This window comes from Sebastes fasciatus, chromosome 15 (assembly GCF_043250625.1).
Source record: "Sebastes fasciatus isolate fSebFas1 chromosome 15, fSebFas1.pri, whole genome shotgun sequence".
Lineage (NCBI taxonomy): Eukaryota > Metazoa > Chordata > Actinopteri > Perciformes > Sebastidae > Sebastes > Sebastes fasciatus.
In genome coordinates, this window is record NC_133809.1 from 12,652,841 (window position 1) to 12,674,338 (window position 21,498).

Sequence of the window (21,498 nt, forward strand, 5' to 3'; positions counted from 1 at the left end):
TTGTGTGTCCTGCTTTTAGCTCTGAGCCAGTGTCCATTCATTTGTGTGTGTACATTTATGTTTCCTTCACTGTACTGCATGGGTATCTGTGTTTCATGGGACACCCTACTGATCTGCATTGTATCGCTGCTGATCTCCGCTCACCCACCTCAGTGTCTGGATTAGGGTCAAACACTAAGAGGATTTAGGGCTGCAGAGTCAAAGTTACTCAGGAGGGACTGCTCTCTGTTTTGTTGAGGAGAGGAGTCAGAGATGTTGACTTTTAGGCTTTCCCTAAGTGATATACCAGATTGTTTGGAGGTTTGCTTTGAAAGTAGCATGAAAATCCCAACGTGATCACATATCACCAGTTTTGGCCTCCCTCCACTGGCTTCCTGTCTGTTTCTGGCTTGATTTTAAGATTTTATTGCTTGTTTTTAAATCTTAGATACAGATAAATGACCTGTACTATTGTACCTTCATACTCCAGTTAGAGCACTGAGGTCGACCAATCAGATGCTCCTGGATGTCCCCAGAACTAGACTCAAAAACAGAGGCGACCCAGCCTTTGCGGTGGCCGCCCCTAATCTGTGGAACAGTTTAGCTTTTCACATTAAACTTGCTCAGACCATAGAATCATTTAAGTCGCTTGCTGAAGACTCTTCTCACTGGCGTATGATTACGTTTATCTTCTGTAGTGCTGCCTGCAACTCTTTTACTGCTATTATGTGCACATTATGTTGATAAGTTTTTGTTATTGCTTGCTTTGTATTCATGTTCAGCACTTTGGTCAACTTAAACGTGCTATATAAATAAAGTTTGACTTGACTCTTGGTACATTGAGCGTCACATTACGAAGACAGATGTGTTGTGTATGAAACTGAGTTTGCAGCAACGTAGACTGATATATGACAAATATTGTAAGCTTGAATTGTGTCTTCAGTATTTGGGATATTTCAATCATAGCAAGATGTGTGTAGTCATTTAGGCTCCTGGTGGTCATGTCGTTTTGAACTAAGCATTATTTCCTGGTTGGACATACTATAATTGGACTTGGACTGAAGTAGGGAACTGTGGGAAAGCTCTGTGGTTATTATCAGTCATCTAACAAAGACGGTCTTGAAAATCCCCCACCGTAGCCTTGATCTCACACTTGAAGGTTGAAGATAACAGTCTGCCAAAGTAATCTTTATCCTCCCTCCTGCTGGTGCATTTTTGAAACTCCTGAATGTGGTTTGATATTCAAATGATTACCACTGCAAATGCGTACATGGCGTTCTTGTAGTTTACGTTACAGATGGGGCCTTTTCACTTGTTGCAGCCAGCTCCAGTAAATGTTGTAGACTCAGCTTTGTGTATTTGCATCCTGTCAGCGTGAAGACAATGCCTTGGCTCTGCTTTCTACAACCAAGGTTGAAGAAGCTTCTAGTATCATATAGAATACAATGCTGCTATTTATGGATCCAACAGATTGCATTTCTAAGTTTGTCGCTCAGAGACTTGTTTGGGTTTTTCGTTGTAGTTTTGGCCCTGACGGTGAGTCGGCCCTTTTGAAGTGTGAAATCATCCTCTCTGCATGCTGGCCTGCCCTGGGCAAAGACATCTATGGTGAAGAAAGATTATTGCTATAATAATAAATGGGCCATATAAACCATATAACAATAAGAATATGAGATAACAGCATGCCATGTGTCTTACCTATATTCTCTATCAGTGGAAGCAGTGATAACATTCAGCCTTGCTTTGCTCCATTGAGGAACATTTACTTTAGATGCAAACCATTTTCATTCATTTATACTTACATAAATTATATTTAATGCATTCTTATATTTGGCTGTTTGCATTAGCACAGGTACACAGGCGTTCTCCAAATCACCCCGTTTTTGTTAAAACTTGTAACATACCTGTATTCTCCTCTCCAGAAATAACTCATTTGATGAAATGTTATTTAGAACGTACAGCCTGAGTCTCGTGGTTTTGCTTTGGCAATAGCTTTCCAACAACTGTAGCTTATATCTCTGTTTTAATGGGTTTACTGAGCCTTGTGTTACAAAGTCCTCAAAGTAAGTGAGTGACTGGAAGTTGCTGTAGCGTGTTGAGGAAAGCCAAATGTAGGTGTACTGACCAGACATGACGTGCTTGATAACAACGCAGTAAAAGTCTCTCAGTGTCTAGTCACCTGAGCTGTAGAAGTACAATATCAGAAATATTATTTAACAGAAAATGCTGAATAATGCAAGATCATTGTGGTCCAGCCTCATCTTGGTCCCAAAAGAAAGACAGAAAAGCAACTATCTCCCGTCTGTCCCTTGGTGGGATCCGTCATTATGCTGAGTTGATGTACATGTTGAACTTTGAGTCCTTGCATCAGCACTTTCCAGCACCTATCCTCTCTGACATTTGACCTCAATCCCTCCGAAGCTAATGGGATACTCAAGCACAACGTCAGCACTTTTGCTCTGAAGAACTCCGTGATTGTAGGATTAACTGTCAAGAACCGGCAACGGCATGTATGCGAAAACACAGCTTTCGCATTCGACTGAAGATGCTCTGATATTGTCGGCACAAGATCGGGACAGAAATGATCCACTTGGTTGTACTCTGCATCTGCCAGGGTCCAACTGCTGCTGTCAATTACATAATGAAGTTGTAAAATGTTAATTAGGATTGTCCCGAATACTTTTTTTTGGGCTTTGAATCTTTGGTATAGAAATATTCAAAGGTATTAAAGTAGGATAATAGTCAGTATGCAGAAAGTTCTATACAAATAGTGCACCCCAAAATGTCATAGTTTGATAGCATTGTCTCAGGATAACCTGCTTTAGCTTGGACACTACACGGTTGAAACATACACCTGAGATGCTCCAAACAGGAATGTTTGGCTGGGAAGTTTATGTCAGGTCACTTGGGATAGTGTTGTCCTCGGGACTCCCTCCGGTTGTGTTCCAGCAGAAAATCCTCTCTTACAAGATCAGTAGGAGGAATAACAGGTTAATGGAAAGCAAAGCTGACAGCCTCAGTGGGTCAGCTCTTTAACTTTGATATTAGTCTCCATGTAAAGTAAAAGATCATGTTGACAGACAAGATATTATTGTGTTAATTAAAAGGGTTTTTATTGCTTACTTTTGTTGCCAGTTAAGAGTCTGTGGGGTATGATGGGATGTAGGAAAATGCTGCCATGCAAATCAGGATCAGGTGATCAACAATAAAACAGAAGTGTTTTCTCAGTTGTTAAATTAGCATCAACTTTTGTTTGTCAGCTGTGAAGAAGGGGTGAAATACATATTGTGTATAGCTATACATGCCTCTGGGAGCAGGCAATGGGACCGGCATAGAAGCAAATTCAGTGTGTTTGAAGTACTTCAGTAGAAATGCAAAACTGTGTACTGTTCTTTGCATATCTATTTTGAGCCACACATGTTCTTCCCTTTGCTCATGTTGCCTCTCTTCCCCCTTTCTGCCTCTCCCAGTTGTGTGGTCGTGCTGGACTGGAGGTGAGCCATGGAGGATGATGGGAAGCCAGTGTGGGCGCCCCACTCGGCCGACGGGTTCCAGCTGGGGATGATCGTTGACATAGGAGCCGACGCGCTCACCATAGAACCGCTGAACCAGAAGGGCAAGGTGGGTCATGACGGACAAACACACCCCGGCTTACCATTTACATGTCCAACTGGGGAAATGGTTGAGGGGCTGGTGCTTGTTTTCCTTTCATGTTGCTTATTTGTCGAGTGGTTCACATAAATTGGGTGTTGTTTGCCTTAATCCCAGGAGGGTGCTCGCAACATACACAAATACATACATCCATAAGCTCATGTACAAGACTTTCACGGAGAATCGCAAAGCAGTGTGTAAGAAATGAGAACTCGTTGTTTCCGTAATTGTGTCAGTCTGTCTAAAGTGCGATTTTTAGGCAGAAAGGCGTTAGCACAACAATGTGTAAAATGGGAGAAACACGAGAGACCACACGTACAGAGGCATGAATAAATAAGAGAGCAGCAGCAGGTGCGCCGATAGTGTTGCCCAGAGGGAGAGCTGCTCATTAGGAGGTAAAGGCCACCTGTTACACCTGAGCCGTCACGTGTCCCCAGCAAGCAGGCCTCCGATGTTTACAACAGACGTGTACTCTAGCAGTTGACTGTGCAATTGTTTTGTTTCAAGTGTTCTCACTGCAGCTAATAATGTATAGACCTTTTATCACCTAAGTAAGCGATGCCAGTGAGCCAGTATGCACAATACCAGGACGCTGTTACTGGAGCAGATACAGGGAATGCTACCATTAATGTCCACTTGAAGAACGGTGCATTACTAAGTTTGCTTCTGCTTCTCTGGCAAAAAAGTCATGTTCATAAGTAAGAATTCCTTGCACTGCAAAAATGTCTACCCTTGTTGAAGTATCTACCAATAGTGATGGGACGATATAGGATTTTATCGCAGATCACGATAAAAACACACTCACAATAAGTTGATCGTGGTGAATTTCCATTATTGGGATTATCGCGAATATCGTCAAGAGTGACTTGAAGCTGTCTAGCTCGCTATCATGCTAGAGAGGTGAAAAATAGAGCCTGATTTAAAAAAAATACATGTAAATTATCATGTAAGAAAGAACAGACTCACACTCACACACGATGTTGTATTTTTTTTTAATTTGTCTTTATTTATGCAGAGGGGCCTTATGACCTTATATTTCTAACAAAATGTTAGGTAAAGTGATTCCAGTGTGTTTTAGGACGATTTTAAGAGTTTTAAGCATATTTTGATGATAACCGGGATAACATTGTGAATTGCCTCTATTTTGGCCAGGATAATCGAGACAGAAAATTGTCATATCGTTACATGCCTATCTACCAATGTAGTCAGAAAACCTTGTGTTTTCACTGCAAAACAGGCTTTTTTTGAGAATTATTTTGAAACTTTTCTAAAGGTACAATATTTTGAAGTTTTTTAAATTGCTACTTCATTCTGATCTCATGATGTCACCAGTTACAAGAAACCTGCTGAATCAAAGTTGCATCGGAAATGAGCAATTATCTCACCCAACTGACAGATAGCTGCATAATATTAAAGAGGACCTATTATGCAAAGCTAGTTAGAGTCTGAAGAGTTTGGTTTGGTTGACCAATCAGAGCAGATTGGACTTTTCGAGAGGGCGGGGCAGGAGCTCAAACAGAGCGTTTCAGACAGAGGGTGAAAAGAGGTGCTCCAGCACATCCGGTATGAGAAAAGTAAAGCGTTTTTGAACATTAAAGCAATGTAATGATATTCTAATATAAACCCGAAATACAAGTATGCACCTGAAAATGAGCATGATGTGTCCCCTTTAAGACTCTGCACAAAGGCATACATATTTACTACGTGAAACGTGAATGGGTCTGAAGTGGATCTCGTTTGGAATAGCTGTGAACTTTGAATCATCGTAATCCGTTTATTACAAAGCATAAACTCTGTCCCGCTCACGGAGGGAATGAAAGGCCCATTGAGTCTTTTTTTACTGCAGTGTGTGGAGCTCATTAGTGCCTCAGCTTGGCTGCCTCCTCTTCTTCTTCTTTGTCAATTTTATCGGTTAGACATTTCTCACATGGTTATTATTGTAGACAGGCATGTCCGGATTGAGCCAAGGTACTGTACCAGGCACACAAAGCAGATCCTGTTTATGCTTACAGCCTGTTTGTAGCAATAAAGCATGGGTCACAGCACAGACTGGGCCACATTCACACACACACACACACACAAGTATTGATATAGGGAGTGTAATGAACATGTAAAGGGCGCAAAAGAGACACAGTCATTGTTCAGTACATTCCCTAGGCCTGTTTAAATGCTGAGGGCTGTTTTTTTAATAATAAAGTGACTTGATTGGTTCCTAAAAGATCAGCACAGCCAGAGCACCACCGTCGTCTCTTTTCAACCACACACACACACACACCACACACACACTCACTTACTCAGTCAGGTGTTCAGATCTGGTTCCTCTGCCACCAAATTATTCATTATCCTGCCATGTCTCCCCTTGTTTCTCTCACAGCCGGCTTGTTCCATTGACTTTATTTCCATTAACTCAGACTGTTAAACAATAGAGCGAGAATATCAGTAACTAATTCAGCCCGAGAACATGTCGCACCAAACATCATCACTGTGATCTTTAACCATGATGAATGATTCATGTTTATGCGTTCTTGCTTAGCTTTTTATTATGCCTGATATGTCGTTTGGATGCTAATAAACATTTGTTTTGTGTCATAAGCTTTTCAAAGAACAATGAATACGTTGGCAGGGATAAATAGAGACACTTGTAGCATGTCTATCTATCCTGGAAGTGACATCACGTGAATGTTATAATGAGGAAAACTGTTTGTGCTGCAGACCTTTCTTGCTCCGATGAGCCAAGTCTTCCCAGCAGAGGATGATGTCAACAAGCATGTAGAGGACAACTGTAAGTCTACACACAGTTTCCATGATTTTATTCTCAACAAAGCCTTTTTTTCAAGAAAAAAATTTAATTTTATCGGTCTTGTTTCCTCTGTTTTCAGGTTCCCTTATGTACTTGAATGAAGCCACTCTTCTCAACAACGTCAGAGTGCGGTACAATAAAGACCACATCTACGTATGTTTCCTTCTCCTTCTGTATTAGTCAGCATCAGCACATGTTTAAATTAGAGCGGTCAATCGATTAAAGTATTTAATCGCGATTAAAAACATGATTGTTCATAGTTATCATAGTTATCGCATATAATCGCAAAGTCATTTTTATCTGTTCATAATGTACCTGAAAGGGAGATTTGTTAAGTATGTAATACTCTTATCAACATGTGAGTGGGCAAATATGCTTGCTTCATGCAAATGTATGTATATATTTATTACTGGAAATCAATTAACAACACAAAACAATGACAAATATTCTCCAGAAACCCTCACATGTACTACATTTAGCATAACAAATATGCTCAAATGATAACATGGCAAACTGAAGCCCAACAGGCAACAACAGCTGTCAGTGTGTCAGTGTGCTGACTTGACTATGACTTGCCCCAAAACTGCATGTGATTATCATAAAGTGGGCATGTCTGTAAAGGGGAGACTCGTTGGTACCGATAGAAGCCATTTTCATTCACATATCTTGAGGTCAGAGGTCAAGGGACCCCTTTGAAAATGGCCTTGCCAGTTTTTCCTCGCCAAAATTTAGCGTAAGTTTGGAGCGTTATTTAGCCTCCTTTGTGACAAGCTACTATGACATGGTTGGTACCAGTGGATTTCTTAGGTTTTGTAGTTTCATATGATGCCAGTATCTTTGCTCTGAGCCCACTACAGCCTCCAAAAGTTCAATTGTGTTAATGTGTTAAAGAAATAAGTGGCGTTAAAATGAATTTAACACATTAGTATTGACAGCCCTAGTTTAAATCCTTTATATATGTGCTCTTGCAATGTCACTACTATCCAGTTGCATCATGAGGAGATACAGTAACAGGTTGGAGGACAGCAGGAGAGAGGATCCCTGTCCTTGTTTCCCTGGGGGGGGGGAGTACCAGGTGGCAAAGAGGGAAGGGAGGCTAGAGAAGGGTCACAAAGTCAGACTGGCAAACCCAATCCTGATCCCACTCACTCACTTAGGAAATGAGGGAACAGCTGGTAGACAGGGAAACAAGTTAAGGTGTGTCTCAGCAGCCTTCACGGGGCTCGTTTTCACCTCTGTTGTCTCTCATTATTCAATAATTCATATGTGTTTTTGCTATTTATTAACTTTCTCTAAATGCAGCGACTCTAATCTTATTTATATCTCTTACAGACTTATGTGGCCAATATCTTGATAGCTGTGAATCCTTACTATGACATCCCCAAACTGTATGGCCCCGACGCCATCAAGTCGTACCGGGGGAAGTCACTGGGAACACTGCCACCTCACGTCTACGCTATAGGTAAGAGCTCACTCCTTTGAATCACTGTTAAGTAACGGGGTAACGTGTGACAGAGTCATATTTGAAACATTTTTGTTGTTGTTTTAGCTGACAAAACCTACAGGGACATGAAGGTTCTCAAGTTGAGCCAGTCCATCATAGTTTCCGGTGAATCTGGGGCTGGAAAGACTGAAAACACCAAGTTTGTTCTCAGGTACGAGCCCACATGAATCATCCTGCATCTTCATCATATTCCCCCTTCTGAATGCAAATATTTGGCTTCTTTTGCAAGGAAAAGCTATTGTAGTAATCTCTAAACTCTGTAAACTGTGGGTTGAGTGTCTTTTAAATTGTTTTATATCCTCCTGGTGATACATATTCATCATCCTAATTTCATCCCAATCCTGTAGATATCTCACCACGACATATGGAAGTGGTCAAGATATTGATGAGAGAATCGTAGAAGGTAATGCAATAACAAACTATCAACTGCTAGTAACTATCAATACTTTATGTACCATATAGGGGCAGTCAATGTGATCCTGATTCTGTTATTTCTCATTTCAAATCTCAGCTAATCCCCTTCTCGAGGCCTTTGGAAATGCAAAGACAGTCCGGAATAATAACAGCAGTCGCTTTGGGAAGTTTGTGGAAATCCACTTCAATGAGAAGGTACTTGATCATCACTGATTATAGTGCACTCTAGGCTGGTCTATAAGTTGCTGTGTGTGGACCATGGATTTTAAGACCTGATTCTTCTCTTGTGTTGCCAGAATGCAGTTGTGGGCGGATTCGTCTCCCATTACTTGCTGGAGAAGTCGAGGATTTGCATGCAAAGCAACGACGAGAGGAACTATCACATCTTCTACAGGCTGTGTGCCGGAGCCTCCGAGGACATCAAGAAGAAACTGCACCTGGACTCTCCGGACAGCTTCAGGGTCAGTGGGCTCAGACAGACACCAGAGTCTGCAGCGTACATAAGCATATTATACTTATGCCAGTCCAAAGTGAAATTAAACCGACAAGTCTTAGATTAGATTTGGAGTAGATATTGGTTAGCAGTTCAATGGAAGCCCACTAGATGTCACAGTAGCTCATTTTTAGTGAAGTCAAGAGGTCCTCCCAAGTGAAATCAAAACCTCCTCAGTGACAAAATACTTCTCAATTGAATTCTTTTCCCTTTTGAATACAATCATCAACTCAAAGTCAGAGAGCATAAAGGTGTTTACCCCGGCCTTTGTTTTCCTCAACACGCTCGACAAAACCACGCTTAACGGAACAACAAGCAGCTCAAGCTGTTCCTTTAGATGTTTATCATCGTGTCGTTATACCAGGTCCCCGAGGTGACACCCACATCAACAGAGGCAATTACTTGATGCGATTCACTACTAGTCAGCTGTGGAGCAATATCGAAAGACGGCAAAGTGAATCTTTTAGATGATGAAAATCAATACAAATATCCCCACGAGTGAAATGCGTTTATACTGCGTCTGAATTTAATTTATCAAGATGTTGATTATGTTTGAATGTTTTTGAAGATGATTTGTCTCCGTTGCAGTACCTGAACCGAGGATGCACCAGATACTTTGCCAGTAAGGACTCTGATAAACAAATCATGCAGAACCGCAAGAGTCCTGAGGTAATGTCACGTCCTGTTCTGTCTTAATCACTCTAACCCAATACATGATTATGTTTTTGTGACATTAGCCTACTGTATGTCAAGGAGCAAAGGCAAAAAAATGTATTGCAATGCAACACTTATGTGCAATCCATCCTTTAGATAGATGTACATTATTCCCAATAACGATGAGTAAGCACCGCCTGAAAGCGAATCCCACACACATATTCAAGGAAATCAGCCGCAGGAGTGAAATGATATGCAGGATCTGGTCAATAAGAATATTTCATACCAAGAAATGAGTTCAGGTCTGTGTATTTGATGAATTATGTATGACATGAAAAAGAAGCAGTGCCATGCAACGCCTGCAGGAGATGTGTAATTAATATCATGAAACAATTAGAAGAAGGAGTGTGACACGATGCCTCTCTCAGGGACTAATTATACATGTTCATTTCACTTCTTGTTTTCGAAGATGGAATAATATCTTCTTATGTGGCAATCAAAGTTTCAGGAAAATCGGGTGAGATAGTGTTAAACAAAGGCAACGCTTAATGGATTTACTCATGGGTTTACTCAATTTAGCCTAGTACATTAGAAGAAATGCAAAGATTGAAACTTTTCTTTTTACCTTAGAGGCCAATCATTACCTCTATAACTCGATTGTTTTATATGTAATTAGGGGTATCGCAATATACCGGCGATAACTGTGATAATTCATTAATTCAGTATTGATATTGTGTTACACACGATAATATCGTGTAAATAATCCAGTGCCTCTTAGTGATTTTTTTTTAACAATAGCATTGTATTGATGGCAGATGTTAGGCCTTATTGATTTTTTGTTTATCAGTTCATCTGGTTGCCTTTTCACTACCAATTAGTGTAGTGTAATTGTTCTTTTTGTACATTTGTGTACAATTATGTTTACAGACTCTCTCTCCACCTCCCTAAAGTCATATTTTGAGTGTAATTCATTTGCCAAAAAAGAGACAAAATGCACAATAAACAAAGTTAAAGATGAATTTGACAGATAGCATTATTATTGCTATACATATTTTTATTACTGTCTATAGATATCGCGATAATAACGCTATCGTGAATTCTTTTGGCCACAATAATCTTGTAGTGAAAATCTGATATTGTGATAGCGTTATATATTTATTATCGATATTATTTTTACTAGGGATATACATATAATCCATTCTTACTCTTGCATTTCCTCTGAAATATAGTAATCACACTGATATAATGTTTATTCAGAGGCAGCTGGTGTTTCTCATGTTACATTTCCTCTTTTTATATTTGTAAGAGGCATTATTTTAGACTAAAATGTCAATGAAATAAAGGGCTTTTATTATACATGTCAAGTATATATTAAATGTGAAAGAGTATTAATTAAATAAACATGCTAACTATGTGCTTACAAAATATAACAATAACAGTAGTAATTAAGCTGTGCGGTTGTAAGCACAATGTGTGTTATTAATATGTTGCTAACTAAGTCATTGTACATCTGTCTATCCTCCCACGTGTCTGTGATATATAGGACCATAAGGTGATGTTTCCTTTGTGCTCGCTGGTCTCTATCCTGTATTGTCCCTAAAGTAAACACTGAGTCTCTCAGTATTTACATGCTGTTTGTGGTTTGAAGTGCAAACAGGAAATGAGGGTGCATGCTTCCTCTCTCTCTGCATGTGTCTGCCAGGTTTGGGTGTGGTTGGAGTTTGGATGGTGCCTAGATATAAAGGATGTTTGCTTACTCAGCTTTTTTTTTTCAGCCAAACAACAGAGGGCTGTACAATTATTGTATATATTCCATAGTTTGCAGATTGTTAAAGACTGATGTTTTGTTTTTGAAAATAGGAAACACATAAATAAAGCATGAAAAAAGGTGCAATTAAAGTGTTTTGTTCCCCCTTAATACAAAAACTGAATAGTCTCTTATCTTACAGTATAATCAGGAGTGTACATTCAGTCATAATTGTGCAGCCCTTGTTAATTATCATAAATTAAGTGTCCTGTTCCAGTGACATTTCACAATGCATGCCTGTTTTTTGTGCTTTCATCATCCCTGAGATATTGCTAGATATTACATATTACATATATACACACTGTCAAGACATTTGGAGACAAAGCTACTGTAGCAGAGCAGCTTTAGTTCATAGTGCTTGCTGTGTGCTGCTGGTGGAGGCTCTTTCAACACATTCATGTCAGATATTTTGGTTTGCTAAAAGTCCGTGTGAACATGTAGCTTTTATTCAGTTCAATTTAAAATCAAGTTTACTCAATATTTATGGACAATTTAATGAACTTGCTAAAATATGGAACATAGATTTCCATTAGTGAATTGCATCTTCTTTGAGTAAATCATGATTTGAATTGAATTCTCACACATTCGTGTCTGTTTCTCTTCTGATCTTCTGACCCACTCGTGTGTTTTATAGCATCTAAAGGTCGGTGCTCTGAAGGACCCTCTTCTTGACGACCAGGGCGACTTCAATAGGATGTGCGTGGCCATGAAGAAGATCGGTCTGGACGACACCGAGAAGCTGGACCTGTTCAGGGTGGTCGCTGGCGTTCTGCATCTGGGCAACATTGACTTTGAAGAAACAGGGAGCTCCTCAGGTCAGACAGAAGCTCTAATTACAATATTTACAACATTTTTAGAATAATCAGTGAGATACTCAATGTTTTGGTTCTGTATTGTTTTGTGAACTAGTCCTAGCTATATATTTTATTAAATAACAAAAAAATATTTCCTCTATGCCAGAGGATTTCCCCTTACTCTGCAGCAGGGGTTAATACATTTTAAAATATTTTATGAATTGAATATGCAGGAAAAATAAGAGAAAAAGAAAAGTTGGCATCATCTATTTTTTTCAATAAATGCGAGTTCATACAATTCCACAGATGTGTGTCACAGATATTAGATCAATGTAAAATATTGAAGGACAGATGCTGTCCTTGGATGTCGCCTCCATTTATTCTCAAATGGTGATGAAGAGAAGCTCAGTTAACCTGGTAACCGTGATCCGCCTCTCATTCTTTCTCTCTACAATCAAAGTCTCTGTGGATTAAATTAAAGTAGACTTTGAAACTTTTCCTGAGGGCGGTTATCAGAAGTTTCTCCCTCTCTTCTCATTCTCATAATCTGTCCCTTACAACCACTGAACCGGAATACCAGCTCTGTATCAGGCTGTCAATACCACCCATTCACAGCTAAAAGATCAGACGTGTTTCTGATCATTCTTGGTTGGTACCAATAATCTTTTTGTAGCTTTGTAGCTGTGTCTCCATTGTGGGGAGGGATTCAGAACCACAGATCATAGTAGGATCTTGTGTGTTTTACTGTGTGTTTCAGGTGGTTGTGTCCTGAAGAACCAGTCGGGCCAGACTCTGGAGTACTGTGCCGATCTGCTGGGTCTGGACCAGGATGATCTGCGCGTCAGCCTCACGACCAGGGTCATGCTCACTACAGCAGGGGGCGCCAAAGGAACAGTTATCAAGTAAGAACAGCAGCACTAGTCAAAGCTTCTCAAAAGATCTGTGACTCTTTGTAACTTCTTTTGCTTTTTTTGAGAAAGGTTCCCTCAAGAAAAGTCATAGTTGATGACATCTGAACTCTCTGTGTGAAGGCAATAAATCCATGATAGGTCTGAAAATCGATAATAATCCCAGCAATAATCCCCATTCTGCATAGTATTAAGGTGATCTTTATTGTGCAACACACCGATTTAACTCTTTTATTATAAAGAGTACAGCAAACTGTACAGCAAACTGTACTTTTACATAATCGTGTGGTGATTTCTTGCCGGTTCAGAAGAGACTGTTGTGCAGTATTATTGCCACCGTTCCTGTGTACTTTGGTGATGATGTGGTGTTTGAGTGATGGGGCCAGGTTTGATCGATTAATATTTCAGGAGGGCCAGATGCTGGCCTGGCCTGAAAGTGTTTTCTCCACATAAATAATGCAGCGTGTATCTGAGGAGGCAGGCGAGCATGGCTGCAGTACAGTAAAGGCCCGGCGTCTGGGGAGCAGGTGGAGCGGAGGGAGGCCTGGCTTTGTCATTAAGCCCCAGACAGATCCACCCTACCCCCGGGAGGTGGAGGGTTACAGAGGGGAAGGGGGGGGGCGGTGGATGTGATGGCAGCAGGGATGACTGAGTCTCTAACTAGTGTGTATATGAAACATTGCAGTGGATAAAAATGCATGTCAGTGAGATGAATTTTAAGGATCTCATGTGCATAATGTCATAGAAAAAGATGGAGAAAAGATGGCCTTCTCTGCTAGCCTTAGTCTTAGCATAGGTGGACTATTCCTGAATGAGGGTTTTATTTTTTTTCGTATGAGGACTGGGTGGGTGGAATATCAAAAGAAAAAGTGGTAATCATAGCAAAAGACAACCTTTTCATTTTTAAATTCACCTTCTTCCCAGCTGGGACAGGTGAGTTGAACTCTGGTTCAGCGTGGATCTGCACTTTGACCATACCCCAATAAATAATTTAAAAATAAATTGTGTTAAAGCGCCATTAGAGAGCCTGGCAGAGTTCAAGGTTCATATTTTAGCTTTAATATCTCATCTTTGGCTCAGAAACCCCTCATTTAAAAAACAATCGCCTGGCTCGACAGTAGAGATCAAAAGGGGAACTATGCGGCAAAAAAAAAAGTGTCACATCAACACAGCTGAACTTTTGCTGCCACGTGAAAATTGGGTTGATTAGGGGGGGGGGGAATAAAAGAGAGAGGTTTTAATAAGACACCAGCTTGTCCCAGTTTTGGACGGTCTCTCACTGCCCCACTTTGTGTGTGTGTGTGTGTGTCCCTCCAGGGTGCCTCTGAAGGTGGAACAAGCAAACAATGCCCGCGACGCCCTGGCCAAGGCTGTGTACAGCCGCCTCTTCGATCACGTGGTCAAGCGAGTAAACCAGTGTTTCCCCTTCGAGACTTCCTCCAACTTCATCGGGGTGTTGGACATCGCCGGGTTTGGTAATAAGATGCAGTTAGTGTTCGATGAAATGTGGAAGTCACAATTAAACTTAGTACAACGTGTAGATTTAGCCCAACATAACTGATAACGTAGCAGAACTGAAAATATGCAACTTCCCAGATTGACTGCACATTAGTTTGTTTAGTATTCAGTCTACTAAACAGACACATGTCTGTGCAGCATGTTTCTTAATATAAGTACCCTAATGCATACACACACACTTCATTACCAGGCTCTTGCTTGAGAATTAATTTCCCCCGACTGCATTAATTAAAACAGGCTTTGCAAAAATTAATTGAAATATGACTTTTCTGCTTTTTTTTCTCTCCTCTTAGAGTATTTTGAACACAACAGCTTTGAGCAGTTCTGTATCAATTACTGCAACGAGAAGCTGCAGCAGTTCTTCAACGAGCGTATTCTCAAAGAGGTGGGTGAGCAGCGACGTGTGGATTAACGTGATTCTGGTGTGGTTTACTTTCTGTATCCCGGGAAAGCTGCCATGTCATGTCACCCACAAGCCAAACTCACTGACTCTTTCGCGAGCCAGGAGGAAGCGGCTGGCACACTAAAGATGCTCTGTCTTTCTCGTCTCTATATTTTCCATCCGTCTCTCCTGCGCTCTCTCATTAGAATGCTAATTTCTCAAGGGACATGATGAGGCGTGTTTCTCTCCTGTGATCTCTTAACGTTATTCTCTTCCAAGGTCTCCAATTAATGCGCCACAATTCTGTTTTTTAAGCCTCTTTCTCATTATCTGAATTGTCAGTTTGATGTTTTTTTTGTTTGCTTTTTGAGGTGAATGATGTTCTGAAGCCACTCAATTTTATATCAGGACGTTTTCAGAATCTGTTTTTAGTTTTGGTATTTGATGTCTGTGCAGGAGCAAGAGCTGTATCAGAGGGAAGGCCTTGGAGTGAATGAGGTGCATTATGTTGACAACCAGGACTGCATAGGTGAGTTCTGTGTCAACTTCCCTCCTACAGTAGCACCCTGTTGATCCTCAAACTTTGCAGCATCACTACTTCCCTGTGTGCAGTCACTTCTCAAAAAGTTTGCTACTCCCCTGAAAAGTGTCACTGTTAAAAATAAAAAAAAAGATATCTCAGCCTTGCACACTACAAAATAAAAGTGAAAATATATATAATGCAGAACTGATGCAAGCTGATAACATGTCTGATTTAAGCAGGTTTCAAATGACCAAAATCAAAAGTACACCAACGCGTTCTCATCCCAACTCGTCATATAGTGACGCTTTGTCACGGCTGTCGTCGCCACATTTTTGGTCGCAGTAAACACGTGCTTAAAGGTATAATATGTAACAGTTTTCAGTTGCTGTTTGTAAACACACCACATTGTTGGCCACACCTCCACAGCTCAATGAGCCAATAGGGAGAGCGAGAGAAGCGATGGTCGAGGGAGTTATAGAGTGAACGGAGAGAGAGAGCTCCGTCAGTGAGAACAAAGCAGCGAATCAGAGAAATAAAATGTTATTTTGTGATAGTTTCACGGCAGTTACAATCTAATACACAAATAAACATCTATAATAATACTATATTATATATAATCTATACATTATTTGTTAGGAAATTGTTCCATATTATACCTTTAATGTTATGAATTAAACAAAAAAACACTTGCTTAGGTTTAGGCAACAAAATCACTTAGTTAGGTTTAGGAAAAAAACAACATGGTTGGGCTTAAAATTACTATTTTTTTTTTACACTGCAAATATCACTTGACGTTGTGAACACGGGACACGAACAGCTGAGTTTTTTGGACCCATCCACTTCCCCTCCCGCTCGCCCAATGTGTTTCTTTTGCTCTTTAAACTACGTCATCACAGCACTTTCTCTGAGCGTTTACCGTTGTCGCGGATGGGTGTAGTTAATGGAAAGCCCGGTGCGTCTCATACCAGCGCTAAAGGGTGCCTTGTGCGGCAGTATCGAACGCCGACGGCTGTGGCAAAGCGACCGTATTTGACACCCTGGGAATGAGAACGGGCCGAGCATACGTGTGTATATTGATACAGTATCTACATGTATCTGTACCTTGGGTGAAGTGAAAGCAGGACCATGGAGTGACACCCGGGGACATCATTAAGTGTGGCCTTTGAAGGCTTGTGCTGCAAAACACAAAATAGTGGCTGTCCGCTGTCGGTTTAGCCCACACACCGTACCGTACATGTGTACGGAGGTTGGCTCAAGTGTAACATCAGCTCATTTGGGCCATTCCTTGTGCTCTCGGCTGTACGTCACAGCAGCGAAAATACACCTGTCAGGAGGACAAAAATACAGACTTCTCATTATCCAAGGAGATGGCATATCCTGTGTCTGAAGGGAGCAGGCGTGATGAGTATTTGTGGGTTTACTGGCCTCTTTTGTGCGACGGAAAGCCAGCGAAATAACACCCACTTGTTTTCGTTGTGTCCGTCCTCGAGCGAATCCTCGAATTAATGGCACGAAGTAGTCAGTGTATCAAGGTGAAGCAGTTTTGATTTGTATTTCAAAGGCTGCGATTATTCAGGTGCGAGGTTAACTGACAGCCGTGAATAACATTTATGACTTGCAAATGACCGTTTGGGGTTGGCCATTAATTCACTCATCAATCTTCGGGATTTATGCACAGGTGCTTGTTCATGCAAATTTTATTTTTTCAGAGGTCCTTGGCTGTTAGATTATATTCCAAACAGCACGCTGCATGAATAATTCAAACGTATGGCTAAATGAGCATCCTGATGAACATGTTTTGTGCCTTGAATATTCACATCCAGAAAACAGTAAACAGTGGAAATTTCCAACAAACGGCATATTCACAAACTGAGTGTTTATAACTTCTGTATAATAATGAGCACTGTGGTTCCCTTCCTCAATACCTTAGTAGGGATTTATGTGTTTTGTTGTTGTCCATAAAAATGTCTGTAAGCATTTTTGATGCTTGGGAAGTTTGGACATGTTAAGAAGAAGGTTTTGTCAACTCATATGTGGCATCTTAAGTATTTCATACTTGGGCCTCCCTGTACATTATAGAGCGGGACTTAAGAAGAGACACTACAGCTGAATAGGGTAAAAATTCTAACTAATAGATATCACCATGGAACTTCCCCTGTATATTACTTACATTAAGACAGTTAGTTTTTATATTACAAGTTTTCTGAAATGTTATGTTTAAATATGCAACTGAGGCATTATCTTATGACAAATGTGCTAATTTACGTACATTTCCAGAACAGAAATCTGAACATTGGATGAAGCGAGATTTAAAATGAAAACATGAATAATAATAACGTTGCTAATACATAATTGTTGTTTCCAGACCTAGTGGAAGCAAAGCTGGTGGGAGTCCTGGATATCTTGGATGAAGAGAACCGCCTCCCTCAGCCCAGCGACCAACACTTTGCTCTGGCTGTTCACAACAAGCATAAAGACCACTTCAGACTGACGGTCAGACCTCTCCCTCCCTCTCTCGTCTTTTCACTGTGTTTCTTATTCTCTCTCTCTCCTTCTGTTTTTCCTTTGTCTCCAGTATTCTGCTATTATTCTCTTTCTTTGTGCACGGCATTCTTTTGTGAGACCAGACAGCGACGTATAACTGCACACTGGTTTTGTCATTGTGATAATTTTTACTATTTCTAACAGCAGTTTTTCTGAATGACGCACAGTCCCAATCCCTCCCTCTCCCTCTCTCTCTCTGTCATTGTCGCTATTGTTCGTCACTCTGCCTGTTTCTCTGCAAGCATGAAATCCTTTTAGAAATGCAGCCTTGACACCAGTTCAAGTTTAAGATTACAGTTGGCTGGTTGCTGCAGCGGCCACCCTCTACTGCAGGGAGTTATTACTCTAACACTATTCTATACATTTAACACGGTGAAAGACATTAATCTTGATCTAAAGTGCTTGAATATGCTGTGAGCTAATATTTCTGCTGTATAGTTTTCACACTTTAAGGATAATTTAGCATGATTCCCCTCACTGATGAAGCTAATGGAGCTTAAACATTTTTTTTTTTCTTATCCTGAAGTTTTGGTAATGGATTTTTGGGGTCCTTTATAATACTTGAACCGGATAAGATGAATGTGGCATTTAAAAAATCTATCTCGTCTGCATGCAGTTATTATTTCCTCGCAAGAAAACATGTTAATAACTACACATTACCCTGCCCGCACAGAGTCTGTGAGAATATTTATTACATCATTTCTGGCTTTTTTGCTGGATATCACTGCCCTCCTCATTTCATAGTGCTGTGGATAAACAAGATTCTGCTGTGATGGATTCGAGTGAAATCAATTTACGTGTGTTTTAGCTCTGTTATTAAATATGATTTGCTTTCTTCCTCTCCCACTTAGGTTCCCAGGAAGTCGAAGTTGACCATTCACAGGAATCTGCGGGATGACGAGGGCTTCATCATCAGGCACTTTGCTGGAGCAGTCTGCTATGAAACGGTAATTCTTCACACGGATCGTATTATGTTGGGGCTGGGTGGTACTGTATTCACAAAACCCAGTATTACAATATTCTTATAACACCTCTATTTATAATGCGTCCTACATAGTTACCAGTTATATAAGACTGTGGAATTACTAGCAGTTAAAGCTGAATGTTTAAAGCTCAATGAATGAAAGAAATTGGATTCAATAAGTTAATCAACTAATCATTCCAGCTCTAACACGTTTGTTGCCCCGGTACAGACATCACAATACATCATTTACAGCTAGAAAAAGTTGCTTTGGTGATGTGCGTTGTCTGCTGCAGGGATTGAGGCAGGGATCTTCATTTGTTTTCGCTAGGGCTGTCAATCGATTGAAATATTGAATCGCACATTAATCACACATTTTTTATTTGTTCAAAATGTAACTTAAAGGGAGATTTGCCTTATGCAAATGTATGTATATATTTATTATTGGAAATCAATTAACAACACAAAACTATGACAAATATTGTCCATAAACCCTCACAGGTACTGCATTTAGCATAAAAAATGTGCTGAAATCATAACATGGCAAACTCAAGCCCAACAGGCAACAACAGCTGTCAGTGTGTCAGTGTGCTGACTTGACTATGATTTTCCCAAACTGCATGTGATTATCATAAAGTGGGTAAGTCTGTAAAGGGGAGACTCGTGGGTACCCATAGAACCCATTTTCATTCACATATCTTGATGTCAGAGGTCAAGGGACCCCTTTGAAAATGGCCATGCCAGTTTTTCCTCGCCAAAAATGTTGCGCAACTTTGTAGCACTATTTAGCTTCCTTCATGACAAACTAGTATGACATGCTTGGCACTAATGGATTCCTTAGGTTTTTTAGTTTCATATGAAGCCAGTATCGTCACTCTTGCTTTAAAACTGAACCCGCTAAAACCTCCGAAAGATCAATTGCGTTAATGCCTTAAAGAAATTGGTTAAAACAGTTTTACGTTAACGTGTTAATATCGTGTTAACATTGACAGCCCTAGTTCTTGCACATCTGTATAAAAGTCTGCCACCACATAAAGGTATGCATTTGTGTGTGTGTGTGTCCACAGACTCGGTTTGTGGAGAAGAATAATGACGCCCTGCACATGTCCCTGGAGAGCTTAGTGTCTGAATCGAAAGACGGATTTGTTCGAGAGCTGTTTGAGAACCCAATCACCAACAAGGACTCCAAACAGAAGGCGGGAAAACTCGGCTTCATCAGCGTCGGCAACAAGTTCAAGGTCAGAGTTATTGTCAAAGTCTGTCTTTTTGGATTGTTAGACAAGCCCATGAACCTAAATACAGTTGAATAAAACCTGCTCTCTTTTAGTTTATGATAATACTTTTCAATTGCACTATCACAAATATTATTATTTTTTAATTCTAAAGATTAATCCACTGAATTTAATCACTTAGATGCTACAGTATTTTGTTTTATTGCAGATTGTAAGACATGTATATTATATTTTGAATAGCTTTTTTTATTATTTTGCCCAACTGTATAATACGTAGTTCCAATTAAAGATGAAACACATTAAAACAAATTAATTTGATATTTGATTGTCCAGGAATTTTGCAAAAATTATGTATTATGTGAAATACCCTCATTTGCTGCTTCCCGATACTGTTTTCCGAATTAAAAGTGTAAATTTTGTAAAATAGTTCACAATACTCTTCTATCTTTTAAGCTTCTTCTCAGACTTTTCTAACTCTAATCTCTAGACCTGTTCTGTAACTTTTCACCTTTCCGCTCTTCTCCCTTCATCCCCTTTTTTCCTCCCTATTCCGGGTTCCCCTCTCTTAGATTTGCTCCAGTCTCCCACCTCTTTCCTCTGAGAAAACCTTCCTTGGTGGATAAAGCTGGATAAAGTCAGCTTGAGGTATAATAGAGAGGAGTTAGAAAACGGGGGAAGCGAAAAGAAATAAGAGAAAGAAAGGAAACACTCAAACCTTCTCACAAAAGTGTGTTGAGAGAGCCAGAAGAACACAACTTTCAGCTGTATGTCTTTTGTTTCAGCAGCAACCAAAATAACTTGAGGTTCCTTTATCACTAATGTAGCTTCTATGCTTTCATCACTAATGCACCAGACATGGACTCAAGTACAAAGATGACGTGTGTGTTTCAAAAAGCCTCTAATAGCTGGAATGAGTTATATGGAAAGGAAATGTGGGACGAGTTGTCTTCGTTTTCTACAGCTGGAAACATGTTTAGATAAATATAACCTGTCAAAATGAGCAGTGTGTAAGGTGTGACGTAAAATATAAGAACCGTGTTAAGGTCCTGAATGACATCCACTTGAACACGAGCAGCGGAAAAGTTTCAGTCTTAGTATTATTCGGTCTCAGTCGGTGGGCAACTCTAGGGTCTGAAAAGTGAACCCAACGTGGAAGTGCTTTAAACTTGCATTCTTTCTAATAGCCAGCAGGGGGCGACTCCTCTGGTTGCAACAAGAAGTCTGATTGTATAGAAGTCTATGAGAAAATGACCCTACTTCTCACTTGATTTATCAGTAAACATTGTAAGCATGAATTTGTTGTCCACGTTTTCATCGTACAGCTTTAACCCTTT

The 21,498-nt window shown here is 40.2% G+C and overlaps 1 protein-coding gene across 2 annotated transcripts in view; it reads left to right on the plus strand.

Moving 5' to 3' along the window:
• myo6b (myosin VIb) overlaps positions 1-21,498 on the plus strand; it is a 47,835-nt gene that overhangs the window by 2,245 nt on the left and 24,092 nt on the right. For both annotated transcript variants that reach the window (XM_074661674.1, XM_074661675.1), the window contains exons 2-18: positions 3,450-3,600; positions 6,343-6,412; positions 6,510-6,583; positions 7,763-7,892; positions 7,980-8,085; positions 8,282-8,337; positions 8,446-8,543; positions 8,645-8,809; positions 9,430-9,510; positions 11,937-12,117; positions 12,854-12,998; positions 14,322-14,479; positions 14,816-14,907; positions 15,361-15,433; positions 17,793-17,920; positions 18,823-18,918; positions 20,000-20,170. In XM_074661674.1, coding sequence (XP_074517775.1) covers positions 3,481-3,600; positions 6,343-6,412; positions 6,510-6,583; positions 7,763-7,892; positions 7,980-8,085; positions 8,282-8,337; positions 8,446-8,543; positions 8,645-8,809; positions 9,430-9,510; positions 11,937-12,117; positions 12,854-12,998; positions 14,322-14,479; positions 14,816-14,907; positions 15,361-15,433; positions 17,793-17,920; positions 18,823-18,918; positions 20,000-20,170 — 1,944 coding nt within the window. In that variant the 5' untranslated portion in view covers positions 3,450-3,480. The remainder of the gene's footprint in view (positions 1-3,449; positions 3,601-6,342; positions 6,413-6,509; positions 6,584-7,762; positions 7,893-7,979; positions 8,086-8,281; positions 8,338-8,445; positions 8,544-8,644; positions 8,810-9,429; positions 9,511-11,936; positions 12,118-12,853; positions 12,999-14,321; positions 14,480-14,815; positions 14,908-15,360; positions 15,434-17,792; positions 17,921-18,822; positions 18,919-19,999; positions 20,171-21,498) is intronic.